A 27,728-nucleotide genomic window follows, 5' to 3' on the forward strand; every position below is an offset into this window, starting at 1 on the left:
CACACATACATACACATACTAGCTGTGCCCAGCCACGCGTTGCTGTGGCGAAGTATGGTGGTATGGGAAATAAAGTATTGAAGAATTATCTGATTAGAACTGGATTATATGAGGCCCCTTCTTCACAACTGTATAAAATGCACACTGAAGTGGATTATATGGAAGTGTGGAGTCAAGATAATCCAGTTCAAAGCAGATAATATAAGATTATAAATTGGTTCTTGTGATTTGTGAAACGAAATCCAGCATATCTATCTTGTTTGCTGTGTCATAATAATAATAATAATAATAATAATAATAATAATAATAATAATAATAATAATAATAATAATAATCGCACAGACAGACTACAAACAGAGGCACAACCACGTGGCCCAAATGATTCATTGGAACTTATGGCTCAAGTACCACCTCTCAGCAGCAAAGAACTGGTGGGATCACAAACCTGCAAAAGTATTGGAAAATGAGCACACAAAGATACTGTGGGACTTCCGAATCCAGACTGACAAAGTTCTGGAACACAACACACCAGACATCACAGTTGTGGAAAAGAACAAGGTTTGGATCATTGATGTTGCCATCCCAGGTGACAGTCGCATTGACGAAAAACAACAGGAAAAACTCAGCCGCTCTCAGGACCTCAAGATTGAGCTTCAAAGACTCTGGCAGAAACCAGTGCAGGTGGTCCCGGTGGTGATGGGCACACTGGGTGCTGTGCCAAAAGATCTCAGCCGGCATTTGGAAACAATAGACATTGACAAAATCACCATCTGCCAACTGCAAAAGGCCACCCTACTGGGATCTGCACACATCATCAGAAAATACATCACACAGTCCTAGACACTTGGGAAGTGTTCGACTTGTGGTTTTGCGAAACGAAATCCAGCATATCTATCTTGTTTGCTGTGCCATACAACGTCGTTGTGTTGATAATAATAATAATAATAATAATAATAATAATAATAATAATAGTAATTGTATGACACAGCAAACAAGATAGATATGCTGGATTTTGTATTACAAAATCACAAGTCCTAGACACTTGGGAAGTGTTCGCCTTGTGATTTTGTGATACGAAATCCAGCATATATATCTTGTTTGCTGTGTCATAAAATAATAATAATAATAATGATAATGATGATGATGATGATGATGATGCTCTCTCATTGTCTAGATTTGGCAAAGATGGTCCTGGCTATGCCTTTGCCATCCCAAAAGTCGTTTTTCTTCCTCTGTCGGGTCTCATTTAAGAGTAGAAAGCAAAGGAATGATAATAATAATCCGACTCTATCTTATCTGGTTTGTTGACAATCCACTCCTTTGGGCTTCACCATTTACTAAAATATACAATCCTGTGCTTTTCTTTTCCATAAGCGAACGGCCTAGGAAAGGCCGTTTCAATAGTACGGTTGTAAACCATAGATTGTGACAAACCAGAACCTTTTTTTTTTTTTAAATAAATTTTTATTGTGAGACTTATTTTCCAAAAATATTACATTAAAAAGTGGGAGAACAATCATTAGGAATAGGAAAGTAGGAAAGGATAGCTCTACTCTAGGAGTCTACTCTATCTAACACTAAAGGTAATTTTTCTGTTTTTTTGCTTTTCACTCCTTGGAAGTACTTTAATGTTTGAGTCAATACATCCATGTTCATAGTATCCATTATCCTTAAGATCCATTGATCTATTGTGGGTTTTTCTTTCGATCTCCAAACTTTCGCATAATTTATCCTGGCAGCCGTTGTTAAGAAGTGAAAAAGTTTCTCTTCGTTCTCTGTCATTTTACAGTCAATTATTCCCAACAGATAGTATTCTGGTTTCAATCGAATTTTTACATTTAGGATTTTCTGTACCTCTTCATGAATCTCCGATCAGTATTTCGTAGCCATTCTGCAGTTCCACCACATATGTATGAATGTTCCCGTTTTTTCTTCACATTTCCAACATTTGTCACTCCGTTTTGGATACATTTTTTTGCCAATTTTTGGGGTGTAATGTACCACCTATACATCATCTTAGTCCAATTTTCCTTTAAGTCCTGTGCGTATGTCCATTCGTTTTTAATTGTCCACATTTTTCCCAATTTCTAACATTATCTTTTGCCGACATACTCATACAGTCTTTTATTTCTTCCATCATCGTTGACCATTCCAGAAGGTTTTTTTTTTGTATATTTTTGATATTTGTTTCTTACTTGATTTCATAATTCTGTCCCATGTTGTTTCATTTTCCTCAAAGCCAGTCTTAATATCCTGATTAAAATAGTCCTTAATTTGAAAATATTGGAACCACGAGATCTCTTGGTCTATTTTCTTTATTAAACCAGAACCTTTTTGATCCGCAAATGGTGTTTTGTGCCCACTTGGCACCGATCAAAGACACTCCACCGAGTCTCGCCTTGAGGAACAGGCGGCAAAACCTGGACCCAAACTCCAAAATGTTCAAGTGTACAATTGTCATATTTGATTTACTTTTCACAAAAGCAGCCATGTTAGTTATTTTTTTTTAATCGTGTTAGAAGCGAGTTGAGAACATACTGCAAGACACTTCTGGTGTGAGAGAATTGGCTGTCTACAGAGATCTTGCCCAGGGAATGCCTGGATGTGTTAGCTGGGAGGTTTCTCTCGTGTCACTGCGAGCTAGAGCTGACAGATGGGAGTTCACCCTGTTGTGTGGATTCGAACTGGCAACCTTCAGGTAAGCAAACCAACCTTCAGGTCAGCAGTTCAGCCAGCACAAGGGTTTAATCTATTGAACCACCTATGTCAGTTATAAAAAAAACAAATAAGCAAGGGGAGGAGAAAATAAATAATCTGTATCTCATGAAATGGGTTTATATCCATGAAAACCTCATGCAAAAATAAAAACCAGTTAAAGTCTGAATTATGCTGCTACATTTCTGTTTGATTTACTATATAATATGTGATTTCTCCTGATGAAGAGTGGCAGTACACATTTGAAGTGGCATTACAATCTTTCTAATGTCTGTCCATACTGACCTGACAAGATCCAGGGGTTGTAATTTTAAAATATTTCGAGGATGAGCCCATTCCCTGTATAGCAGGTACCTTTCATTTGGGCAGGTAGGATCCTGTGATTGATGGTTAAATCTTGACTGTAAAACAGAATATTTCCCCTTTCAGAAAATGAGCAGAAAGTGCCTTTCATTCTGTTTTTGATCCTGAGACTGAGTGTTGCTGTGTTATCACAATTATACTGTAGATTACCTTCCCAGACATAATGTGAAGCAGAATGCCAGACTTGGAAACCGCACCGAGCAACAAGAAATGCTGCCATGTACCTTGAGGCAATTGCTACTTGTCATGTACAAGAGGCAAGCTAAAGCACTGCTCCTCAAGGCGAGACTCGGTGGAGTGTGGCACAAGTCGAGAGGGCTTCGCTGTGGTCATTATGGCCGTAATTTTGGGGAGAATATATGCCCAAAGTCTCGATGGCGGCTGCTCGCCTTCACACGCAACAGCAAAGCGTGGAGCAGTCCAGTTTGGCCGGGGCTCCGCCGTTGCCGGCCTTCTTGTTCACCTTGGGCAGGAGAAGGACAAAAGACATGGCTAAAGAGCAGTGGTAGAAGCTGTGGACGTAGGTATAATCCCACTCCTGGAGAAAGAGACGAGAAAAAGACTACGTCAGTCTATTCCAGGCACCACGGTTCACAAGAGATCTTGACTCCAAGCTCGAAGGGCAACTCAAAGGATGAAAGGTCTGGAGTCTATGAATCCCTCTGAGAGCCGGCTCTGTTTAGCCTCAGAAGAGAAGGCTGAGAGGAGACATGAGAGCCATATACCGTATATACTCGAGTATAAGCTGACCCAAATATAAGCCGAGGCATCTAATTTTACCACAAAAAAACCTGGGAAAACATTGACTCCAGTATAAGCCGAGGGTGGTAAATTTCAGAAATAAAAATAGATACCAATAAAATTACATTACCGTATATACTCGAATATAACGCATAATGGGCAGCCAGGACTGGGATGGGTGGAGTTACGAGCTCTGAGGCAGGGCTGAGCTTCTATCCCTGTCCTGTGATGCCTGCCAGGACACAGGGGCGGGGCTAGAGGAGGGGGAGGGGCCTCTTCCCAAGTGCCTGACACGGCTGAACCTCTATACCCCGCCCCTGTGTTTTAACAAGCGCCTCAGGGCTCTTGGAAGGAGGCCCCGCCCCCTTCCCTAACTCCACCCTCTGTGTCCCAACAAGAGCCTCAGGAGAAATATAGAGGCTCAGCCCTGTCTCGGTCTCTTGGAAAAAGGCCCCGCCCCCTTCCCTAGCTCCGCCCTCTGTGTCCCAACAAGAGCCTCAGGAGAAATATAGAGGCTCAGCCCTGTTTCAGGCTCTTGGAAGGAGGCCCCGCCCCCTTCCCTAGCTCCGCCCTCTGTGTCCCAACAAGAGCCTCAGGAGAAATACAGAGGCTCAGCCCTGTCTCAGGCTCTTGGAAGGAGGCCCCGCCCCCTTCCCTAGCTCCGCCCTCTGTGTCCCAACAAGAGCCTCAGGAGAAATATAGAGGCTCAGCCCTGTCTCGGTCTCTTGGAAAAAGGCCCCGCCCCCTTCCCTAGCTCCGCCCTCTGTGTCCCAACAAGTGCCTCAGGAGAAATATAGAGACTCAGCCCTGTCTCAGGCTCTTGGAAGGAGGCCCCGCCCCCTTCCCTAGCTCCGCCCTCTGTGTCCCAACAAGAGCCTCAGGAGAAATATAGAGGCTCAGCCCTGTTTCAGGCTCTTGGAAGGAGGCCCCGCCCCCTTCCCTAGCTCCACCCTCTGTGTCCCAACAAGAGCCTCAGGAGAAATATAGAGGCTCAGCCCTGTTTCAGGCTCTTGGAAGGAGGCCCCGCCCCCTTCCCTAGCTCCGCCCTCTGTGTCCCAACAAGAGCCTCAGGAGAAATATAGAGACTCAGCCCTGTCTCAGGCTCTTGGAAGGAGGCCCCGCCCCCTTCCCTAGCTCCGCCCTCTGTGTCCCAACAAGAGCCTCAGGAGAAATATAGAGGCTCAGCCCTGTTTCAGGCTCTTGGAAGGAGGCCCCGCCCCCTTCCCTAGCTCCACCCTCTGTGTCCCAACAAGAGCCTCAGGAGAAATATAGAGGCTCAGCCCTGTTTCAGGCTCTTGGAAGGAGGCCCCGCCCCCTTCCCTAGCTCCGCCCTCTGTGTCCCAACAAGAGCCTCAGGAGAAATATAGAGGCTCAGCCCTGTCTCAGGCTCTTGGAAGGAGGCCCCGCCCCCTTCCCTAGCTCTGCCCTCTGTGTCCCAACAACTGCTTCAGGAGAAATATAGAGGCTCAGCCCTGTCTCGGGCTCTTGGGAAGAAGCCACACCCACTTCTCTAGCTCCGCCCCCGTGTCGTAATAGGTGCCATCACCGCCCCCCTGGATTGCTCCAGCACCCACCAGGGGGCGGTAGCGCCCACTTTGGGAATCACTGAGATAGATAGACAGATAGATAGATAGATAGATAAATAGATAGATAGATAAATAGATAGATAGATAAATAGATAGATAGATAAATAGATAGATAAATAGATAGATAGATAAATAGATAAATAGATAGATAGATAAATAGATAGATAGATAGATAGATAGATAGATAGATAGATGAAAGGATGCTGTAAGGAAGAGGTAGCAGGTTTGTTTTCCGTGGGACTCAGAGCAATGAGTGAAAATGACAGGAAAGAAGATTCCACCTGAACATTAGGGAGAATTTCCTGACTGTTAAGAACTGTTCGATGGTACTTTGGAGTGTGGTGGAAGCTTTTAAACCGAGGCTGGATGGCCCTCTGTCAGGGGTGCTTTGATCGTTGGACTAGACGGCCCATGTGATCTCTTCCAACTCTATCTATCTATATAAAAGGATAATGGTGTCGCTCCACCGGGCAAAACAACAAAACTAAAGGCCCCCAACCTAGAAAACTGACAACACAACCCCTCATCCACGTCTCTACGTTCACAATATATATAGTTTAAATAACAAAAATATATAATTGTAATATATAACTGTATTTAATAAAACTGTATTTACTACCATTATTTCCATGTACAACAGTCTATGGTACCTCTTGCAGCTTCCACACTGATTTCTCTCTATTCTAGTTTCAATGTAGTCATGAATAATCTATCTATATATATAAAAGGATAATGGTGTGGTGGCGCTCCACCGGGCAAAACAACAAAACTAAAGGCCTCCCAAGCTAGAAAATTGACAATACAACCCCTCATCTATGTCTCTACGTTCTTACGCTCAACAAAGGATCCCCCCCCCTCAAACAGGGAAACACCCACTCTTTGAAGGTCCAAACCCATTTGGTACTCATCACTCTTTCATCTCAAAACACAAAATAAAGAGCAACACTCTGAAAACAAAGGAATTCCATCCAGGAAACAATCAGAGCCACCTAACACCTCCCAACAAAGGATTCCCCCCCTCTAAGACACGGAACCACCTAAAAAAAGCCACAGCAACGCGTGGCCGGGCACAGCTAGTTATTCTATAATTAAACGTGCCAATCCTGGAGTGAAATCCCTGATTTCTGGGTCAGGTAAATGACCCCATTAGCTCCGAAATCCCAAACTCTCTACACACTCAACACTATCAGTCATCGGTGACTCCACCAAGGCTCCCATTGCGTGCCAGCTCCCCAACCAGCTGCCCAAAGTGATGCCATCAATTCACGGAAAGCATGCCGAACCTTGACAAATGGGACATAACTGTGGGGCAGGGAGTGGGGAGCTTGCAGCGAGTGACTCACTTGCAAAACACTGTGGAGCCAGAGCCGCTTGCCTAAAATGGTATCATCTCTTTGCCCAGGAATCTGAAGATTTCCCAAACCCTCCCTTAGCTCCGAACTTCTCCTTTTGACTTATCCCTTGCTAAGGATGTGCGTGTTGTGTTATTTTGTTTTTTTGGGTGGGAGAAAAAGTGGTTTCTCTTGAAGTTGTCTAGTCGTATCCGACTCTGGGAGTTGTTGCTCATCTCCATTTCTAAGCTGGAGAGCCGGCATTGTCCGTAGACACCTCCAAGGTCATGTGGCTGGCATGACTGCCTGGAGCACCATTACCTTCCTGATAATTAATTTACTCACATTTGCATGTTTTCGAACTGTGAGGTTGGCAGAAGCTGGGGCTAGCAGCGGGAGCTTATTCCACTCCCCAGATTTGCAGAGCAGTACCTATTGATCTACTCACATTGGCATGTTTTGGACCTGCTAGTTTGGCAGAAGCTGGGGCTAACAGCAGGAGCTTATTCCACTCCCCGAATTTGCAGAGCAGTACCTATTGATCTACTCATGTTTCCGAACTGCTAGGCTGGCAGAAGCTGGGGCTAACAGCAGGAGCTTATTCCACTCCCCGGATTTGCAGAGCGGTACCTATTGATCTACTCACATTTGCATGTTTTTGAATTGCTAGGTTGGCAGAAGCTGGGGCTAACAGAGGGAGCTTATTCCATTCCCTGGATTTGTAGAGCAGTACCTATTGATCTACTCATGTTTCCGAACTGCTAGGTTGGCAGAAGCTGGGGCTAACAGCGGGAGCTTATTCCACTCCCCAGATTTGCAGAGCAGTACCTACTGATTTACTCACATTTGCATGTTTTTGAACTGCTAGGTTGGCAGAAGCTGGGGCTAACAGCGGGAGCTTATTCCACTCCCCGGATTTGCAGAGCAGTACCTATTGATCTACTCATGCTTCCAAACTGCTAGGTTGGCAGAAGCTGGGGCTAACAGCGGGAGCTTATTCCACTCCCCGGATTTGCAGAGCGGTACCTATTGATCTACTCATGTTTCCGAACTGCTAGGTTGGCAGAAGCTGGGGCTAATAGCAGGAGCTTATTCCACTCCCCGGATTTGCAGAGCGGTACCTATTGATCTACTCACATTTGCATGTTTCTGAACTGCGAGGTTGGCAGAAGCTGGGGCTGACAGCAGGAGCTTATTCCACTCCCCGGATTTGCCGAAGAGCCGGCGTTGTCCATAGACACCTCCAAGGTCATGTGGCCATTGGCATGACTGCAATGAGCGCCGTTACCTTCCCGCCGGAGTGGTACCTATTGATCTACTCACATTTGCATGTTTTCGAACTGCGAGGTTGGCAGAAGCTGGGGCTAACAGCGGGAGCTCACTCCGCTCCCGAGATTCAAACCGCCAACCTTTTGGTCAGTGGTGAAGAGCAAAACATACCTCAAAAAAGAACCTCAGCATCAACGCAAGCGCTCCGAAACAGAAGCCGGGTCCGATCTGTTGAGTGTAGACGCTTTTCTCCGGATAGAGTCCTTTCTTCTCCTTCATCTTTTGCAACTGGGAAGAGACAAGAGCAAGAGGGACAAGGGGTTGCATTCACAAATAAATAAATAAACAAACAAACAAATTTGTTTGTTTGGCCAGCTTGATTAGCATTTAGTGGCCTTGCAGATTCAAAGCCTGGCTGCTTCCTCCCTGGGGGCATCCTTGGTTGGGAGGTGTTAGCTGGCCCTGATTGTTTCCTGTCTGGATTTCCCCTGTTTTCAGAGTGTTGTTCTTTAGTTAGGCTTTTCCTTAATCCCTACTTATTATCCAACATTTTCGCTTTTATTTTTCAATGATTGGTTTGGGTGGGGGGCGGCAAAATTTTGTTCGCCTACACTTGAAAATTACCTTGGGCCAGCCCTGCATACGTACTCACCCATTTGACGGTGATCATGAGGACGGCGGTGCCGATGGGTCCGGAATAGACGCCGTACCCCCACCGGTCGTGGTAGATCCGGACGGCGATGGTGAGCACGCCAAACATCACCAAGGTGGACCGCTTTGGCTCGTCGAACTCCGCCAGGGCTGAATAATAATAATAATATAATAATAATTTTATTTTTATACCCCGCCCCATCTCCCCGAAGGGACTCGGGGCGGCTTACATGGGGCCAAGCCCGGACATCAACAATATAAAAACAGAGCAATAAAACAAATCAATCAGCAATAAAACAAGTCATAAAAAATCACATACAAAAAATATAATGATAAAATCTTGGGTTGGATCCAGAGAAACTGGGCCGAAAGTGCAAGTTGAAGAGGAAAGCAAAGAAGGATATCACGGAATTGTAGGATCGGATGGGACTCCAAGGGTCATCCAGTCCAGCCTCCTTCTCACAATTCAAAGTCTCCAAAGATGGAAGCCCTAAAGATCATCCAGTACATCCTTATTATTGTTAGAAATAGCAACCTTCCAGGCCTTCACTATTTATTTATTAATGTATATATTTGCTAACCTGTATTCTATGTATATGTTGATTTGCTAGTTTGACTGTACCTCTTTGGTGTGGGAGTAACTATAGATGTGATTGTACTGAGCATGTTCAGATTCAAGACTCATATATATATATATATATATATATATATATATATATTCGTGTCAGGAGCAACTTGAGTCGCTTCTGGAGTGAGAGAATTGAAAAAAAATATTATATTGTATTATTAGTATTATATTGTATTACAAAATAATAATATTAACATTATATGCATATACAATATATTCTAATATTATATTTTAAATAAAAGGTAATGAAATTTCGGCCTAGGAGAAAACAACAAAACTACACACCCCAGAAACACTAAAAATGGCAGCACAACCCCTCATCCATGCCTCTACGTTCATACAACAAAAAGAAAAGAAAAACAAAGTCCTAATTAGAGGGAGAGGAATAGTTGATTGTTTCCAATTGCTGCCAGTTAGAAGGCTAAGCTCCGCCCACTTTTTATTTCGTGTCAAAAGTATTGCATAAATAAATACATTTTAAAATGATGAAAAAAAAGGAAATCACAAGCACCTAAATAGTTTTAGCCCACTTGGTCTCCAAGCAACCCACTCAGCCCAGGGGAAAGCAGAGTTAGGCCTCATTTAGGCCTCTTCCACACTGCTATAAAATACAGATTATCTGATTTGAACTGGATTATATGGCAGTGTAGACTCAAGGCCCTTCCACACAGCTATAGAACCCATTTATAATGGACTTAATGTCAACCTTTACCCTTTACCTTAACTACCACCAATTCCTCAATACTTTATTTCCCATACCACCATACTTTGCCACAGCAACGCGTGGCCGGGCACAGCTATAGATGTGATTGTACTGAGCATGTTCAGACTCAAGACTCCTATATATATATATATTTGTGTCAGGAGCAACTTGAGTCGCTTCTGGAGTGAGAGAATTGAAAAATATATATTATATTGTATTATTAGTATTATATTGTATTACAAAATAATATTATTAATATTATATGCATGTACAATATATTCTAATATTATATATTACTAGCTGTGCCTGGCCACGCGTTGCTGTGGCGAAGTATGGTGGTATGGGAAATAAAGTACTGAGGTATTAGTGGTAGTTAAGGTAAAGGGTAAAGGTTTTCCCCTGACGGAGCTTAGCCTTCTAACTGGCAGCAATTGGATAAAAACAATTATTCCTCTCCCTCTAATTAGGACTTTATTTTTCTTTTCTTTTTGTTGTATGAAAGTAGAGGCATGGATGAGGGGTTGTGCTGCCGAGTTTAGTGTTTCTGGGATGTGTAGTTTTGTTGTTTTGTCCTAGGCCGAAATTTCATTACCCTTTTATATATATAGATACTAGCTGTGCCTGGCCACGCTTTGCTGTGGTTAGGACTTAATTTTTCTTTTCTTTTTGTTGTATGGACGTAGAGGTGTGGATGAGAGGTTGTGCTGTCAATTTTCGAGGTTGTGGGGCGTTTAGTTTAGTTGTTTTGTCCGGTGCCGTGATTCCATTACCCTTTTATATATATAGATATAGATTATTATTATATCCTATTATTATATTATCCTATTAATATATTTTATATCATTATATTATATTATATTTTTATATTCTACTATTATTATATCATTCATTTTATTAGTATTCTATCATTGTAGTATATTATCATATTATTACTATTATATTATTATTATATTATTCAGTATTCATGACTATATTGAAACTAGAAGAGAGAGAAATCAGTGTGGAAACTTTGTGAAGCTTAAACTGCAAGAAGTACCATAGATTGTTGTACATGGAAATAACGGTAGTAAATAGTTTTTGATTTACAGTAGAGTCTCACTTATCCAACATAAACGGGCTGGCAGAACAGTGGATAAGCGAATATGTTGGATAATAAGGAGGGATTAAGGAAAAGCCTATTACACATCAAATTAGGTTATGATTTTACAAATTAAGCACCAAAACATCATGTTAGACAACAAATTTGACAGAAAAAGTAGTTAAATACGCAGTAATGCTATGCAGTAATTACTGTATTTACGAATTTAGCACCAAAATATCACGATGTATTGAAAACATTGACTACAAAAATGTGTTGCATAAACCAGAACGTTGGATAAGCGAGGCTTGGATAAGTGAGACTCTACTCTATATAGATTATTATTATATCCTATTATTATATTATCCTATTAATATATTTTATATCATTATATTATATTATATTTTTATATTCTATTATTATTATATCATTCATTCTATTAGTATTCTATTATTGTAGTATATTATCATATTACTATTATATTACTATTATATTATTCATTATTCATGACTATATTGAAACTAGAAGAGAGAGAAATCAGTGTGGAAACTGCAAGAGGTACCATAGATTGTTGTACATGGAAATAATGGTAGTAAATAGTTTTTGATTTATTAAAGGCACTATATGGGTCCTTGCCAAACTACAACTCCCAGGGGGTGATTGTAATTGTGCCGAGACTGCTTTCTCTGTGCCCGGCACCTGATTCACACTTCGTCAATAGGGCTAGGAATTATTGGAAGCTGTCGTTGAACGGCGCATAGGGTCATCGCCGATAAAAGTTATGGCTCCCTTTGGGCGGCTGAATGCTTTTTCGTGCTCTCGCAGCTGTTTCGGCGGCTGGATCCGCAGTTCTTGGAAAACGGCCCACAATATTCGGTGCGTCCGACCTTTTGACCGACATCGCGACTCCGGGATTAAGTGTTTCATTATGGTGCCGAAATTGGCGATTGAAATCTGACGGCACAAGTGACAAAATCCGCAATCATTGTCATCATTATTGTTATCACCGTCTCATTGCACTTACCGATCAGCGAGACCCACATCGAAAGCGCCGTCCCATAGATGCTGAAATATTCCAGGAGGTCGTATTGCATGAAGCAGAGAATGGCTAAACCAGGCCCTTCGCACGCATGGTAAATCTGTTGCAGGGAGGAAAAAAAAATATATTTCTTCAGCCCGTGTTCTTACTTATCATCATCATCATCATTTAATTACTTATTAATCGCCCTCCATCCAAGATGCTCTAGGCGATTTACAAGATAAAATTGTAAAGGATAAAAATACATACATACAAATATTGATAAAATGTATTTGATAGTGTTGTGCATTCGTGTGGAATTGCTGTTTATTTCATGTGGTCTCATTATCGTATTAGGGTCCCAGAATAACTATTGTTATTAATATTAATATTATTATTAACACCCATTGGCACACATCAGATGTCATGGAGAAGCAGACCTCTCTCAGATCAATTATTATTATTATTACTATTATAAAATATTATTACTGTTACTGTTATTGTTATATTATATTATTATGACATTTACATAACAACACAGCACACGTGCACATGAGGTCCAAGTGTCTGGGATTCGTCTATGAATATTGTCATCATCATCATCATCATCATCATCATCATCATCATCATCATCATCATTATATTGTATTATTATTATTACTATTATATTCTATTATTACTGTTATTGCTATATTATATTATTATTACATGTACATGACAACACAGCACACATGCACATGAGGTCCAAGTTTCTGGGATTCGTCTATGAATATTGTCATCATTATATTGTATTATTATTATTACTATTATATAATATTATTACTGTTATTGTTATATTATATTATTATTACATGTACATAACAACACAGCACACATGCACATGAGGTCCAGGTTTCTGGGATTTGTCTATGAATATTGTCATCATCATCATCATCATCATCATCATCATCATCATTATATTGCATTATTACTATTACTATTATTATTATTATTATTATTATTATTATTATTATTATTACTATTATATTCTATTATTACTGTTATTGTTATATTGTATTATTACATTTACATAACAACACAGCATACATGCACATGAGTCCCAAGTGATATTTGTCTCTGAATATCGGGCTCTTTCCAAGGGCCTAGGATATCATCATCATCATCATCATCATCATCTTGTATTATTATTACTATTATATTCTATTATTACTGTTATTGTTATATTGTATTATTACATTTACATAACAACACAGCATACATGCACATGAGTCCCAAGTGATATCGGGCTCTTTCCAAGGGCCTAGGATATCATCATCATCATCATCATTATATTGTATTATTATTATTACTATTATATTCTATTATTATTGTTATTATTATATTGTATTATTAATACATGTAACTAACAGCACAGCACACATGCACATGAGGTTCAAGTGTCTGGGATTCGTCTATGAATATTGTCATCATCATCATCATCATCACCATCATTATATTGTATTATTATTATTACTATTATATTCTATTATTATTGTTATTATTGTATTATTAATACATGTAACTAACAGCACAGCACAACAAACATGCACATGAGGTCCAAGTGTCTGGGATTTGTCTATGAATATTGTCATCATCATCATCATCATTATATTTTATTATTACTATTATTATTATTACTATTATTACTGTTATTGTTATATTGTATTATTATTATTACATGTACATAACAACACAGCACAGATGCACATGAGGTCCAAGTGTCTGGGATTTGTCTATGAATATTGTCATCATCATCATCATCTTCATCATCATCATTATATTGTATTATTATTATTACTAGCTGTGCCCGGCCACGTGTTGCTGTGGCAAAGTGGTGGTGGTATTGGTTAAAAATAGTTGTGTAATTTTTATTTGACATTACTTGCATTTTTTATTAATTTTATTGTAAGTTATATTTTTATTTATTATATTTTATTATTTTCTTGTATTATTTTTAGTTATTTTCTGTTATTATAGTATTTTATTGTATTAATTTTTTAGTGTTTTTTTTTGTTTTTGTTTTTGGGTTGCTAGGAGACCAAGTTGGAGGAGCTTAGCCTTCTAACTGGCAGCAATTGGATAAAAGCAATTATGCCTCTCTCTCTAATTAGGACTTTATTTTTTCTTTTCTTTTTGTTGTATCAACCAAGAGGCGTGGATGATGGGTTGTGTTGTCAAATTTCGAGGTCGGGGGGCCTGTAGTTTTGTTGTTTTGTGGGTTGCCGTGATGCCATCACTCTTTTATATATATAGATTATTATTACTGTTATTGTTATATTGTATTATTATTACATTTACATAACAACACAGCATACATGCACATGAGTCCCAAGTGATATTCGTCTCTGAATATCGGGCTCTTTCCAAGGACCTAGGATATCATCATCATCATCATCGTTATATTGTATTGCGTGGCATTAGAAAGGTTGAGAACCACTGGTTTCAATGGAGACAAAGTGGAGAAAGTGGGTTGCCTGGTGGGTGAGTGCAGCGAGACTGGAAAATCAATGATAACTCTGCGATTTCGTCTTTCGCCGCTGGCCGGGTTTGCCTGGAGGAAATGTGCGGCCGCGTCCAGCTGGGCCTCCAGGTGCATATAAAAACTAATAGAATTAAGGATGGGGAGCCAAAGAGGGGGGATGCAGCTGTGCCGGGCCTCCTCGCAGCCAGATTTTTCGGCCCCGGCTTCCAGCCTTCCTCCATGTCCTCCTCCTCCTCATCCCTTTCTCCCCAACAGGAAATTCTTCAGACCAGCGAAAGCACGTGGAAGCCCAGACAAGGGCTCCCGCAACAGCCAGAAACATCTGTGCGCATCGTCTGACTCCCGGCTTCGCGTTTCCAGCTTATTTTTTTTCTCTCCTGGCGATCCGCACCTCCCGGCTTCAATACCAAGATTTCCCCCTAATAATAATAATAATAATAATAATAACTCCTCAAAGCACAGCAGGAAAAAAAAACAACCAGTACAAGAAAACCGCACTACAAACTAGAGCTGACAGCTGGCACAACAAAACTTGTGGTTTTGTGATACGAAATCCAGCATATATATCTTGTTTGCTGTGTCATAATAAAATAAAATAAAAATATTATATTCCATGTCTGTCTTTTATGCCGAAGGCACTGTATCAGTGCTGTTCGTAAGCCGCCCTGGCACAACAAAATATTGCATGGAGAGTTCCTTGACAAAATTGAAGGAAAAGCTGATAAGGAGAAGACCTGGCTCTGGCTCACGAATGGGACCCTGAAGAAGGAGACAGAAGGCCTGATCCTTGCAGCCCAGGAGCAAGACATCAGGACAAAGGCAATTAATAATAATAATAATAATAATAATAATAATAATAATAATAATAGAAGACCTGGCTCTGGCTCACGAATGGGACCCTGAAGAAGGAAGGAGACAGAAGGCCTGATCCTTGCAGCCCAGGAGCAAGACATCAGGACAAAGGCAATTCAGGCCAAGATTGAAAAATCAGCTCATGACCCAAAATGCAGACTGTGCAAGGAAACCGACGAAACCATTGATCATATCCTCAGCTGCTGTAAGAAAATTGCACAGACAGACTACAAACAGAGGCACAACTATGCGGCCCAAATGATTCATTGGAACTTATGCCTCAAGTCCCACCTCCCAGCAGCAAAGAACTGGTGGGATCACAAACCTGCAAAAGTCTTGGAAAATGAGCACGCAAAGATACTGTGGGACTTCCGAATCCAGACTGACAAAGTTCTGGAACACAACACACCAGACATCACAGTTGTGGAAAAGAAAAAGGTTTGGATCATTGATGTCGCCATCCCAGGTGACAGTCGCATGGACGAAAAACAACAGGAAAAACTCAGCCGCTCTCAGGACCTCAAGACTGAACTTCAAAGACTCTGGCAGAAACCAGTGCAGGTGGTCCCGGTGGTGATGGGCACACTGGGTGCCGTGCCAAAAGATCTCAGCCGGCATTTGGAAACAATAGACATTGACAAAATCACGATCTGCCAACTGCAAAAGGCCACCCGACTGGGATCTGCACGCATCATCCGAAAATACATCACACAGTCCTAGACGCTTGGGAAGTGTTCGACTTGTGATTTTGTGAAACGAAATCCAGCATGTCTATCTTGTTTGCTGTGTCATAAATAATAATAATAATAATAATAATAATAATAATAATAATAATAATAATAATAATATCATCCTAGGCCTTTGGGAAGAGCCCGATATTTAGAGACGAATCCCAGACACTTGGATCTAATGTGCACATGTGCTGTGATGTCATGTACATGTGATTGTTATTACATATAATCACTAGCTGTGCCCGGCCACTCGTTGCTGTGGCATTGTCTGGTGGTGGCTGTATTTTATAGGCAGTGTGGAAGAGGCCTAAGTGAGGCCTAACTCGGCCTGTCCCCTGGGCTGAGTGGGTTGCTAGGAGACCAAGTGGGCAGAGCTAATTATTCCTCTCCCTCTAATTAGGACTTTATTTTTCTTTTCTTTTTGTTGTATCAACCTAGAGGCGTGGATGAGGGGTTGTGTTGTCAATTTTCGAGGTTGTGGGGTGTTTAGTTTTGTTGTTTTGTCGGTCGCCAGGATTCCATCACTCTTTTATATATATAGATAACAATCCTTAGACCAGGGTCATGACAACGGGCCAGATTTGGGATGCAAGGATATCACAATGGGGGAAAGAAAGGGTCTTGGAAAGGGTCGGGGGGAAAGAAGCGAGAGAGGATGCTTACCGCCACGAAGAACATGGTGAAGAAATAGACCATGGCTTCCATGTGGAATTGCCTCTTCGCGGCAATGCTGATGGTCGGGAGGAGAGCCAGGCTGCTCAGGGTGGGCAGGAGAAGCTTGGCAACCAAGGAGCCCATTGGGAAGGAGGAGAAGAAGGAGACGGAGAAGGAGACGGATAAGGAGGAGACGGAGAAGGAGAAGGAGAAGGAGAAGGAGAAGGAGGAGAAGGAGGCTCGCTTGGAAGAGATGCAGCCGGGGAGACCGAGGAGAGGGACTGACCCAAGGAGAGCGCCGGGTCTCTCAAAAAAGAGAACAACTGGTCCATAGGGACATGTGTGGGGCCTAACATGACAGGTGGGACGGCACACACGGGACGGAGCACAGCTGATGAGAGGGCAGCTGGGACGCACAGATCTCTTTCGGGCTCTTCGTGGAGGCATCGCAAAGGCCGTCCAGACAAGGGGCTCATTCATAACCCCCTAGATCATTGTTTTCACTGCTACTTCATAATAATAATAATAATAATAATAATAATGAATATGTAAAGCAAAGTGAAGAACCTGCTTTGATTGAAGTCAAAAATCAGAAACTCCTCAAAGCACAGTAGACAAAACACCAGTTCAAGAAAGCCGCACTACAAACTAGAGCTGACCGCTGGCACAACAAAACACTGCATGGAAAGTTCCTTGACAAAATGGAAGGAAAAGCTGATAAGGAGAAGACCTGGCTCTGGCTCACGAATGGGACCCTGAAGAAGGAGACAGAAGGCCTGATCCTTGCAGCCCAGGAGCAAGACATCAGGACAAAGGCAATTCAGGCCAAGATCGAAAAATCAGCTGATGACCCAAAATGCAGACTCTGCAAGGAAACCGACGAAACCATGGATCATATCCTCAGCTGCTGTAAGAAAATCGCACAGACAGACTACAAACAGAGGCACAACTATGTGGCCCAAATGATCCATTGGAACTTATGCCTCAAGTACCACCTCCCAGCAGCAAAGAACTGGTGGGATCACAAACCTGCAAAAGTCTTGGAAAATGAGCACGCAAAGATACTGTGGGACTTCCGAATCCAGACTGACAAAGTTCTGGAACACAACACACCAGACATCACAGTTGTGGAAAAGAACAAGGTTTGGATCATGGATGTCGCCATCCCAGGTGACAGTCACATTGACAAAAAACAACAGGAAAAACTCAGCCGCTATCAGGACCTCAAGATTGAACTTCAAAGACTCTGGCAGAAACCAGTGCAGGCGGTCCCGGTGGTGATGGGCACACTGGGTGCCGTGCCAAAAGATCTCAGCCGACGTTTGGAAACAATAGACATTGACAAAATCACGATCTGCCAGCTGCAAAAGGCCACCCGACTGGGATCTGCGCGCATCATCCGAAAATACATCACACAGTCCTAGACACTCGGGAAGTGTTCAACTTGTGATTTTGTGAAACGAAATCCAGCATATCTATCTTATTTGCTGTGTCAGAATACAATAATAATAATAATAATAATAATAATAATAATAATAATAATAATAATAATAATAATATCACACAGTCCTAGATACTTGGGAAGTGTTCGACTTGTGATTTTTTGATACAAAATCCAGCATATCTATCTTGTTTGCTGTGTCATAAAATAATAATAATAATAATAATAATAATAATAATAATAATAATAATAATAATAAAAAATAACTTTATTTATACCCCGCCACCATCTCCCCGCGGGGACTCGGGGCGGCTTACATGGGGCAGAGGCCCAAACAACACAGGACAAAATATAGGCAACATAATACAAATCACACTATAAAAAGATAAAACAGTAATACAATATATCAATTAAAACAAAAATACAGGATAAAAAACTGCATTTAAAACACATAAATGGTAAAATCATAATAAATACAGGATAGATTACTAAAAACCCTCTGGGGCTGATTAATTAATGAGATATAATAACTGTCATTTTGGAGGTTGAATTTTCATTCACTGGACCAAATTTGGCACAACAACCTGATACACCCAAATTTGAATACTGGTGGGGTTAGGAAGGGAATTGATTTTGTCATTTGGGAGTTGTAGTTGCTGGGATGTATAGTTTCGCCTACAATCAGAGAGCATTCTAAAATCCATCAACAATGGAATTGAGCCAACCTTGGCACACAGAATTCCCATGATTTCTAGTTCGCCTACAATCAAAGAGCATCCTCAACTCCACCAATGTTGGAACTGAACCAAACTTGGCATACTAGAAACAGGAAATCCTGGAAGGGTTTTGGCGGGCATTGACCTTGAGTTTGGGAGCTGTAGTTCACCTACATCCAGAGACCGCTTTGGACTCAAACAATGATGGATCTGGACCAAAATTGGACAAATACTCGACATGTCCAAATGTGAGCACTGGTGGGGTTTGGGGAAAATAGACCTTGACCTTTGGGAGTCGTAGTTGCTGGGATTTATAGTTCACCTACAAAGAGCATTCTGAACTCTACCCCTATGATGCTTCTTTAATGAAAAAAAAGAGGGAATAAAAACAAAAACAACTTTTTATTACAAGCCTTCCTTGGGACAGCATATCTTTTGCTTGGAACCGGGCTGGGATTCTTTGCATCCTTGTTCGAAACAGCTGTTTGGGGGTGAAGAAGGGAGAAGGAATGCGAGGCGGGTAAGGGAAGGAGGAACTCGCCCTGTGGTTTTGGGCTCAAAATATGACCTACTGTCTGTCTGGCCGGGCGGAGAGAGTTGCCTCCCCTCCCAAGTCTTGCTTTGCAATATATCGCAGGCAGACACCGGGAGAGAATAATAATAATAATAATAATAATAATAATAATAATAATAATAATAATAATAATAATGATTTTTGATTGAAGTCAAAAATCAGAAACTCCTCAAAGCACAGCAGACAAAAAACCATTCCAAGAAAACCGCACTACAAACTAGAGCTGACAGCTGGCACAACAAAACATTGCATGGAAAGTTCCTTGACAAAATTGAAGGAAAAGCTGATAAGGAGAAGACCTGGCTCTGGCTCACGAATGGGACCCTGAAGAAGGAGACAGAAGGCCTGATCCTTGCAGCCCAGGAGCAAGCCATCAGGACAAAGGCAATTCAGGCCAAGATCGAAAAATCAGCTGATGACTCAAAATGCAGACTGTGGAAGGAAGCTGACGAAACCAGTGATCATATCCTCAGCTGCTGTAAGAAAATTGCACAGACAGACTACAAACAGAGGCACAACCATGTGGCCCAAATGATCCATTGGAACTTATGCCTCAAGTACCACCTCCCAGCAGCAAAGAACTGGTGGGATCACAAACCTGCAAAAGTCTTGGAAAATGAACACGCAAAGATACTGTGGGACTTCCGAATCCAGACTGACAAAGTTCTGGAACACAACACACCAGACATCACAGTTGTGGAAAAGAAAAAGGTTTGGATCATGGATGTTGCCATCCCAGGTGACAGTTGCATTGACGAAAAACAACAGGAAAAACTCAGCCGCTATCAGGACCTCAAGATTGAACTTCAAAGACTCTGGCAGAAACCAGTGCAGGTGGTCCCGGTGGTGATGGGCACACTGTGTGCCGTGCCAAAAGATCTCAGCCGGCATTTGGAAACAATAGACATTGACAAAATCACGATCTGTCAGCTGCAAAAGGCCACCCTGCTGGGATCTGCACACATCATCAGAAAATACATCACACAGTCCTAGACACTTGGGACTCCTCAAAGCACAACAGACAAAAAACCAGTACAAGAAAACCGCACTACAAACTAGATCTGACAGCTGGCACAACAAAACGTGTGGTTTTGTGATACGAAATCCAGCATATCTATCTTGTTTGCTGTGTCATACAATAAAATAATAATAATAATAATAATAATAATAATAATAATAATAATAATAATAATAATAGCAATTTGAATGTCTCGACTTCAAATGATTCCTCTCTCTCCTATGATGAGGCCCAAGATCTCCAAAAGTCGGCATAGAAATGCCTGTAACCAGAAACTGGAAAGGATTTATTTTACATGAACAGATTCTGGTGGTGGCTGTTTTTGCCTGGAGATTTGGCAGCGGGGAAACTTGGGCTTGACGTGGTCGGTTGATTTATGCTGGAAACTGCCTCCCCCTCCACACCTGTTTTCGCTCCTAAGAGGTTCTAGATGTGCCTTTCCAAACAGCAATGACGCAATTCAGATCCGGCGAGAGGGAGAAACAGAATCCGCAGACGGTTTCGAAATGATCTTCTCCATCAGACGCTCCAAACCAGCACATCCCTGCGAGACCTTGATTCCTTTGAAACGCTTGGGGCATCGTGTGCATCTTGTGTGCATCTTCTAATAAAGATGTTGAACAGAACCGGGCCCAGGACGGAGCCCTGAGACACTCCACTCATGACTTCTTTCCAAGATGAAGACGACACATTGGGTTCATTCGCTTAGCCAATTACAGATCCACCTAACTGTAGTTTTGTCTAGCCCACATTTTACTAGTTGGTTTGCCAGAAGGTCATGGGGGACTTTGTCGAAATCTAGGTACGCTACATCCACGGCATTCCCTATATTGACCCAACTCGTAACTCTATCGAAAAAAGAGATCAGATGAGTCTGGCATGACTTGTTTTTGGTAAATCCGTGTTGACTATTAGCAATGACCGCATTTGTTTCTAACTTTTTGCAGACCACTTCCTTAATGATCTTTTCCAGAATCTTGCCTGGTATCGACATGAGGCTGACCGGCCATGCCTTGTGTCTCTTCTTCTCGAAAGAGCCGTCCGGCCAAAAGTTCCGGCCACCTGCCTTCCCTTGGGCGAGCAACTTTTCAAGTGACCCATTTTCTGTAATTGCTCAAACATGTGCTTCGACCTGCTCCGGCCGTCAAGGCGTCTTTTCCAGCCCTTTCCTTCATGTCTCACCACTGGCCGCCTCCCAACGCTCCGTCCAGGTCCACAGCTGCGATTTTCTTTTTTAATTTCCCTCTTTCTATTCTCCTCCCTTTTCCTCCTTTCTCCTTCTAAGCCCTGTGGCATGTTTCCTAGCTTCTGAGGACCATTATTATTATTATTATTATTATTATTATTATTATTATTATTATTATTATTATTATTATTATCAACACAACAACGTTGTATGGCACAGCAAACAAGATAGACATGCTGGATTTCGTTTCGCAAAACCACAAGTCGAACACTTCCCAAGTGTCTAGGACTGTGTGATGTATTTTCTGATGATGTGTGCAGATCCCAGTAGGGTGGCCTTTTGCAGTTGGCAGATGGTGATTTTGTCAATGTCTATTGTTTCCAAATGCCGGCTGAGATCTTTTGGCACAGCTCCCAGTGTGCCCATCACCACCGGGACCACCTGTACTGGTTTCTGCCAGAGTCTTTGAAGTTCAATCTTGAGGTCCTGAGAGCGGCTGAATTTTTCCTGTTGTTTTTCATCTATGCGACTGTCACCTGGGATGGTAACATCAATTATTATTATTATTATTATTATTATTATTATTATTATTATTATTATTATTGTATGACACAGAAAACAAGACAGACATGCTGGATTTCATATTATTATTATTTTTATTATTATTATTATTATAGTATGACACAGCAAACAAGATAGACATGCTGGATTTCATATTATTATTATTATTATTATTATTATTATTATTATTATTATTATTATTATTGTATGACACAGAAAACAAGACAGACATGCTGGATTTCATATTATTATTATTATTATTATTATTATTATTATTGTATGACACAGAAAACAAGACAGACATGCTGGATTTCATATTATTATTATTATTATTATTATTATTATTATTATTATTATTGTATGACACAGCAAACAAGACAGACATGCTGGATTTCATATTATTATTATTATTATTATTATTATTATTATTATTATTATTATTATTATTATTATTGTATGACACAGAAAACAAGATATACATGCTGGATTTCATATTATTATTATTATTATTATTATTATTATCATCACAAAAACATAGTATAACACAGCAAACAAGATATATATGCTGGGTTTTGTATTATTATTATTATGATTGACACAACGACATTGTATGACACAGCAAACAAGATGGATATGCTGGATTTCGTATCACAAAACCACAAGTCGAACACTTCCCAAGTGTCTAGGACTGTGTGATGTATTTTCGGATGATGTATTTTCAGATGATGATGATGATGATTTTATTATGACACAGCAAACAAGATAGATATGCTGGATTTCGTATCACAAAATCACCAGTCGAACACTTCCCAAGCGTCTAGGACTGTGTGATGTATTTTTGGATGATGTAATTTTGGATTATTATTATTATTATTATTATTATTATTATTATTATTATTATTATTATTAATCAGGGTCCTATTCGTGAGCCAGAGCCAGGTCTTCTCCTTATCAGCTTTTCCTTCAATTTTGTCAAGGAACTTTCCATGCAATGTTTTGTTGTGCCAGCTGTCAGCTCTAGTTTGTAGTGCGGTTTTCTTGTACTGATCTTGACCTCAGGAAGCATCTATGTTGTAGAATTGATGCAGTTTGACACCACTTCAACTGCTATCGCTCAATGCTTTCGAATCCCAGAAGTTATAGTTTGGTGATGAGCACCAAATAAAAGCGGACGTGGCATTTGTATGAATAGCACAATGATCACCATATGATTGACATTCCTGCTTCCCTGAAACATTACGAGTTCAAAACGCTCATCACCGGCAGACACAAACATGACTCCCGGGGCTGCAATTTTCTGTCCCGTTGTTTAGCTGTAATTACCGTTTATGTTTTCTCCAACAGATTTTGCAACGAGGCAAGTTGAGGTCAAGTTTGCGTCTACCATCTCTCAAACAAACTCCGGATCGTTTCCTTGTCGTGTTTGTGATACGTTTTCCGGAAGCCTTGTCTCTTTGGAGTCCCTGTCTTCACATCAGACCGTAGGAGAACATGGTCTAGAAGCGGTCGACATGTCCTTTGGGAGAAAACACAGTAATTGGGAGAAAAGCTTTGGGAGAAAACACAGTAATTATTTACATGGGAGGATGAGATAATCCATGATTTACACCCTGAGGTTGCTTCTGAAAACTCTTGTCCAAAGGAAAGAAAAGTAGCTTAAGAAGGGAGCAAATGGGAACAACAAAGAGCGGCCTTCGAATCTGGCTTTTGGGAGGCCAAAGACGGCTTTTGCATCAGAGAGAAAAGGCCGTGGATTTAATGGGCACTGAGGGAAGAAAGAAGGTCGGCGTTCTGGAAAGAATCAAGAGAGTCTGGAGAAGGAAATCGCAAGCAGAAAGAAACATTAATAAGGGGCTTATTCAAGGCGGCAGGTGTTCCTAATGCTCCAAGCCGGGTGGCCGGCCACATGCTGCAAAGCATGGCTCTTTTATTCGGGCGCACACAAAAGGAGCATACAGGTGCAGCTTGGAGAGAGAGAGAGAGACGGGGCTTGCAAGTGCCATTCTTTCCACTGCGAGGGTTTCTTTTGGAAGCCTGACAAAGGCCTATTGTATTTTGTAATGTGTCACAGGGATGTGGGGAAATACACCTGTTAAATCTTGCATCAGGAGGCATGTATATTAGAGATGTGCACGAAAAGTTTTCCTTCGTTTCCTTCGTGCTATCGTTTCGTTTCGACCGTTAGTCTACACAAAACGAATGGCGACGTTTTCGTAGGAAACGAGAGGCGACATGAAAATGAAAGCCGCACAGTGCTTGCTTTCGTTTTCCTTTCGTTTCGGCCCCGTAACAATAAGCAGGTCCTGACAGAGGGCTGCTTTCCCATGACATCTGATGTGTGCCAATGGGTGTTGATAATCTATATATATAAAAGAGTGATGGAATCCTGGCACCGAGCAAAACAACAAAACTAAACACCCCCCAACCTCAAAATTTCACAACACAATCCATCATTTATGCCTCGAGGTTGAAACCACAAAATATCACGTCATGAACCTCCACAGGGCCTAAAAAAACCCCAAAAACCGGAGCTACTCAGTGCAATTCCAATGGGCCACAGCAACGCGTGGCAGGGCACAACTAGTAATATTAATATAAATAACAATACTTACTCTGGGACCCTAAGCTGAGTCTGAGAAAGGTTTGCTTCCCCATGACATCTGATGTGTACCAATGTGTGTTAATATTAATATTAATAACAATAGTTACTCTGGGACCCTAAGCTGAGTCTGAGAGAGGTCTGCTTCCCCATGACATCTGATGTGTACCAATGGGTGTTAATAATAATATTAATATTAATAACAATAGTTACTCTGGGACCCTAAGCTGAGTCTGAGAGAGGTCTGCTTCCCCAGGACAGCTGGTGTGTACCAATGGGTGTTAATAATCATATTAATAACAATAGTTATTCTGGGACCCTGAGCTGAATCTGAGAGAGGAGTGCTTCCCCATTACATCTGATGTGTACCAATGGGTGTTAATAATAATATTAATATAAATAACAATAGTTATTCTGGGACCCTAAGCTGAGTCTGAGAGAGGTCTGATTCTCCATGACATCTGATGTGTGCCAATGGGTGTTAATAATAATATTATTAATAATAACAATTGTACTCTGGGGAAGAACCAAACATTTTAATAGTTTGAAATTTTTCGTTTTTTCGCACGCGAGACAAAAATTCTATTCATTTTTGGAAACAGGGATGAAAACGAAACTGAGACAAAACAAATGAAACCAAACAAAACGAACAGCGATTCCGTACCGATGCACATCACTAATATACAACCAGGCGGACTTACGCCTATAAGAAATTATGGCTCTTTTCCAATGGGCTCGTCTGGGGGTCAAATGAAATGAGTATATCACACAAATTTCACCAGAACAGTAGGAAGAACGTCTTTGCCATAATGTTCGGGAAGGTAGTGGAGTCTCAAACTCATCCCGACTCTTTCCTCCCCAAAAAGAGAGGTTTACATAGACTCTTACAGGTCATAGCGCTACAAACGGTCTGGTGGTAAATAACATCTGCTTGTAATTTCTCCTTCCCCGGCCAAAAAGACACATCGAGAAAAATAAACCATCATGTGGGATCATCTGCTGGTGATTAATCGCACACCTGTCCGAAAGCTCTGCTCGTACAATGCGTCCGTTGGAGGGAAAGGTTGACCATCCATCATCCCATGTTGTCGGGGTTGGATTGATTTATTGTTGGCAAAGACGGTGCCAAGACTCGTGTTCTTTCGCTTTGGCCAAATGACGGTCTGGGATCTGGAACCAGCGCTGAACCTGCTTAGTCGCCAAGCTCAGATGGTGCCTTCAAGTCCGGTTATGGGCATTACAATCCGAAGAGAGGCTGGATGGGAACTGTGGAGTGCGGGGCCCAAAATATATCATCACTGGGGATGTGTCGGGTTCTTTTCTCAGTCTTCCACCAGAAAAAGCACCAAGACACACGCTGGTAGATTCCAACAGGTTTTATTGTACAGAATACCAGAATCTTCTCTTTGGCCCACTTATATAGGGGCTCTCACATACCAGAGGGTAATTGAGGTTTTTTGGCTGGCCCGTTTTATGGCTGGCATCTGTTCTTTGTCAGCCGACTGGAGATGTCAAAGATTGGAGATTATGACAGGATGACCCTGTGTCCAGTTATGGGCCACACAATTTGAAAAAGGTGATGGGCAAGCTGGAAAGTGTCCACAGGAGCATGACCAAAAGGGATCAGATGATATGAGTGGTCTCTTCCAACTCTATGGTTTCTAGAGCACCAGAAAACAAACTTTGGACTTTGGGTTCTCAGACTTTCTGACCACTGGATTAGCTGGAGTTGGAGTCCCAAACATCTGGAAGACCACAGGTTGTTCAGGCCTGTTCTAGATACGATTCTCGTACAGATGCATTGGACTTGTGTGCTGCTGCACCACACTGTTGGCTCATGTCCTGCTTGTGGTCTACTAAGACAAAGATACATACTGTATGAATAAAAATCAGAATCTCCTCAAAGCACAACAGACAAAGAATCAGTACAAGAAAACTGCACTACAAACTAGAGCTGACAGCTGGCACAACAAAACACTTGTGGTTTTGTGATACGAAATCCAGTATATCTATGTCGTTTGCTGTGTCATACAACAACAACAACAACAACAACAACAACAACAATAATAGTGCTGTTTTCTGGCATTGTATTTTTTGCCACTTCTGTGACAGTTCATTTGTATTTTGATTCAGTAGCTCACTAGTCGATGGATGTCCAGAATCAGCATCATCCACCGCGGTCCTTTTTATCCTGGGTGACGACCGAGCCAGTATAGACTTCATTTTGGTTTGATTCTCCATAATGCCAATGGGTTAGGTGCACTTAGTTCCACTTAGTTCCACTTCAAAGACTCTGGCAGAAACCAGTGCAGGTGGTCCCGGTGGTGATCGGCACACTGGGTGCCATGCCAAAAGATCTCAGCCGGCATTTGGAAACAATAGACATTGACAAAATCACGATCTGCCAACTGCAAAAGGCCACCCGACTGGGATCTGCAGCATCATCTGAAAATACATCACACAGTCCTAGACACTTGGGAAGTGTTCGACTTGTGATTTTGTGAAACGAAATCCAGCATATCTATCTTGTTTGCTGTGTCATACAATAAAATAATAATAATAATAATAATAATAATAATAATAATAATAATAATAATAATTATAATAGATCGGGGGCAGAGGACTCTTGCAAGTAAAACAAGCAGTCAAAGAAGAAGAACATGCCCTGGCAGAATATGGAAAGCAAAGTGAAGAACCTGCTTTGATTGAAGTCAAAAATCAGAAACTCCTCAAAGCACAGCAGACAAAAAAATCCAGTACAAGAAAACCGCACTACAAACTAGATCTGACAG

General features: G+C 41.4%; 1 protein-coding gene across 1 annotated transcript; it reads right to left on the reverse strand.

Annotated features, from left to right (window-relative positions):
• Positions 1 to 1,441: 1,441 nt before the first annotated feature.
• Positions 1,442 to 17,332, reverse strand: mymk (myomaker, myoblast fusion factor). Its single transcript, XM_003229576.3, has 5 exons — positions 16,851 to 17,332; positions 12,090 to 12,204; positions 8,658 to 8,806; positions 8,177 to 8,293; positions 1,442 to 3,616 (listed from the first exon to the last, which is right to left on the reverse strand). Exons 1-5 carry the CDS (start codon positions 17,319 to 17,321, stop codon positions 3,470 to 3,472), a joined length of 999 nt encoding a protein of 332 aa, XP_003229624.2. The 5' UTR covers positions 17,322 to 17,332; the 3' UTR covers positions 1,442 to 3,469.
• Positions 17,333 to 27,728: the final 10,396 nt, after the last annotated feature.

This window comes from Anolis carolinensis, unplaced genomic scaffold (assembly GCF_035594765.1).
Source record: "Anolis carolinensis isolate JA03-04 unplaced genomic scaffold, rAnoCar3.1.pri scaffold_7, whole genome shotgun sequence".
Taxonomy (NCBI): domain Eukaryota; kingdom Metazoa; phylum Chordata; class Lepidosauria; order Squamata; family Dactyloidae; genus Anolis; species Anolis carolinensis.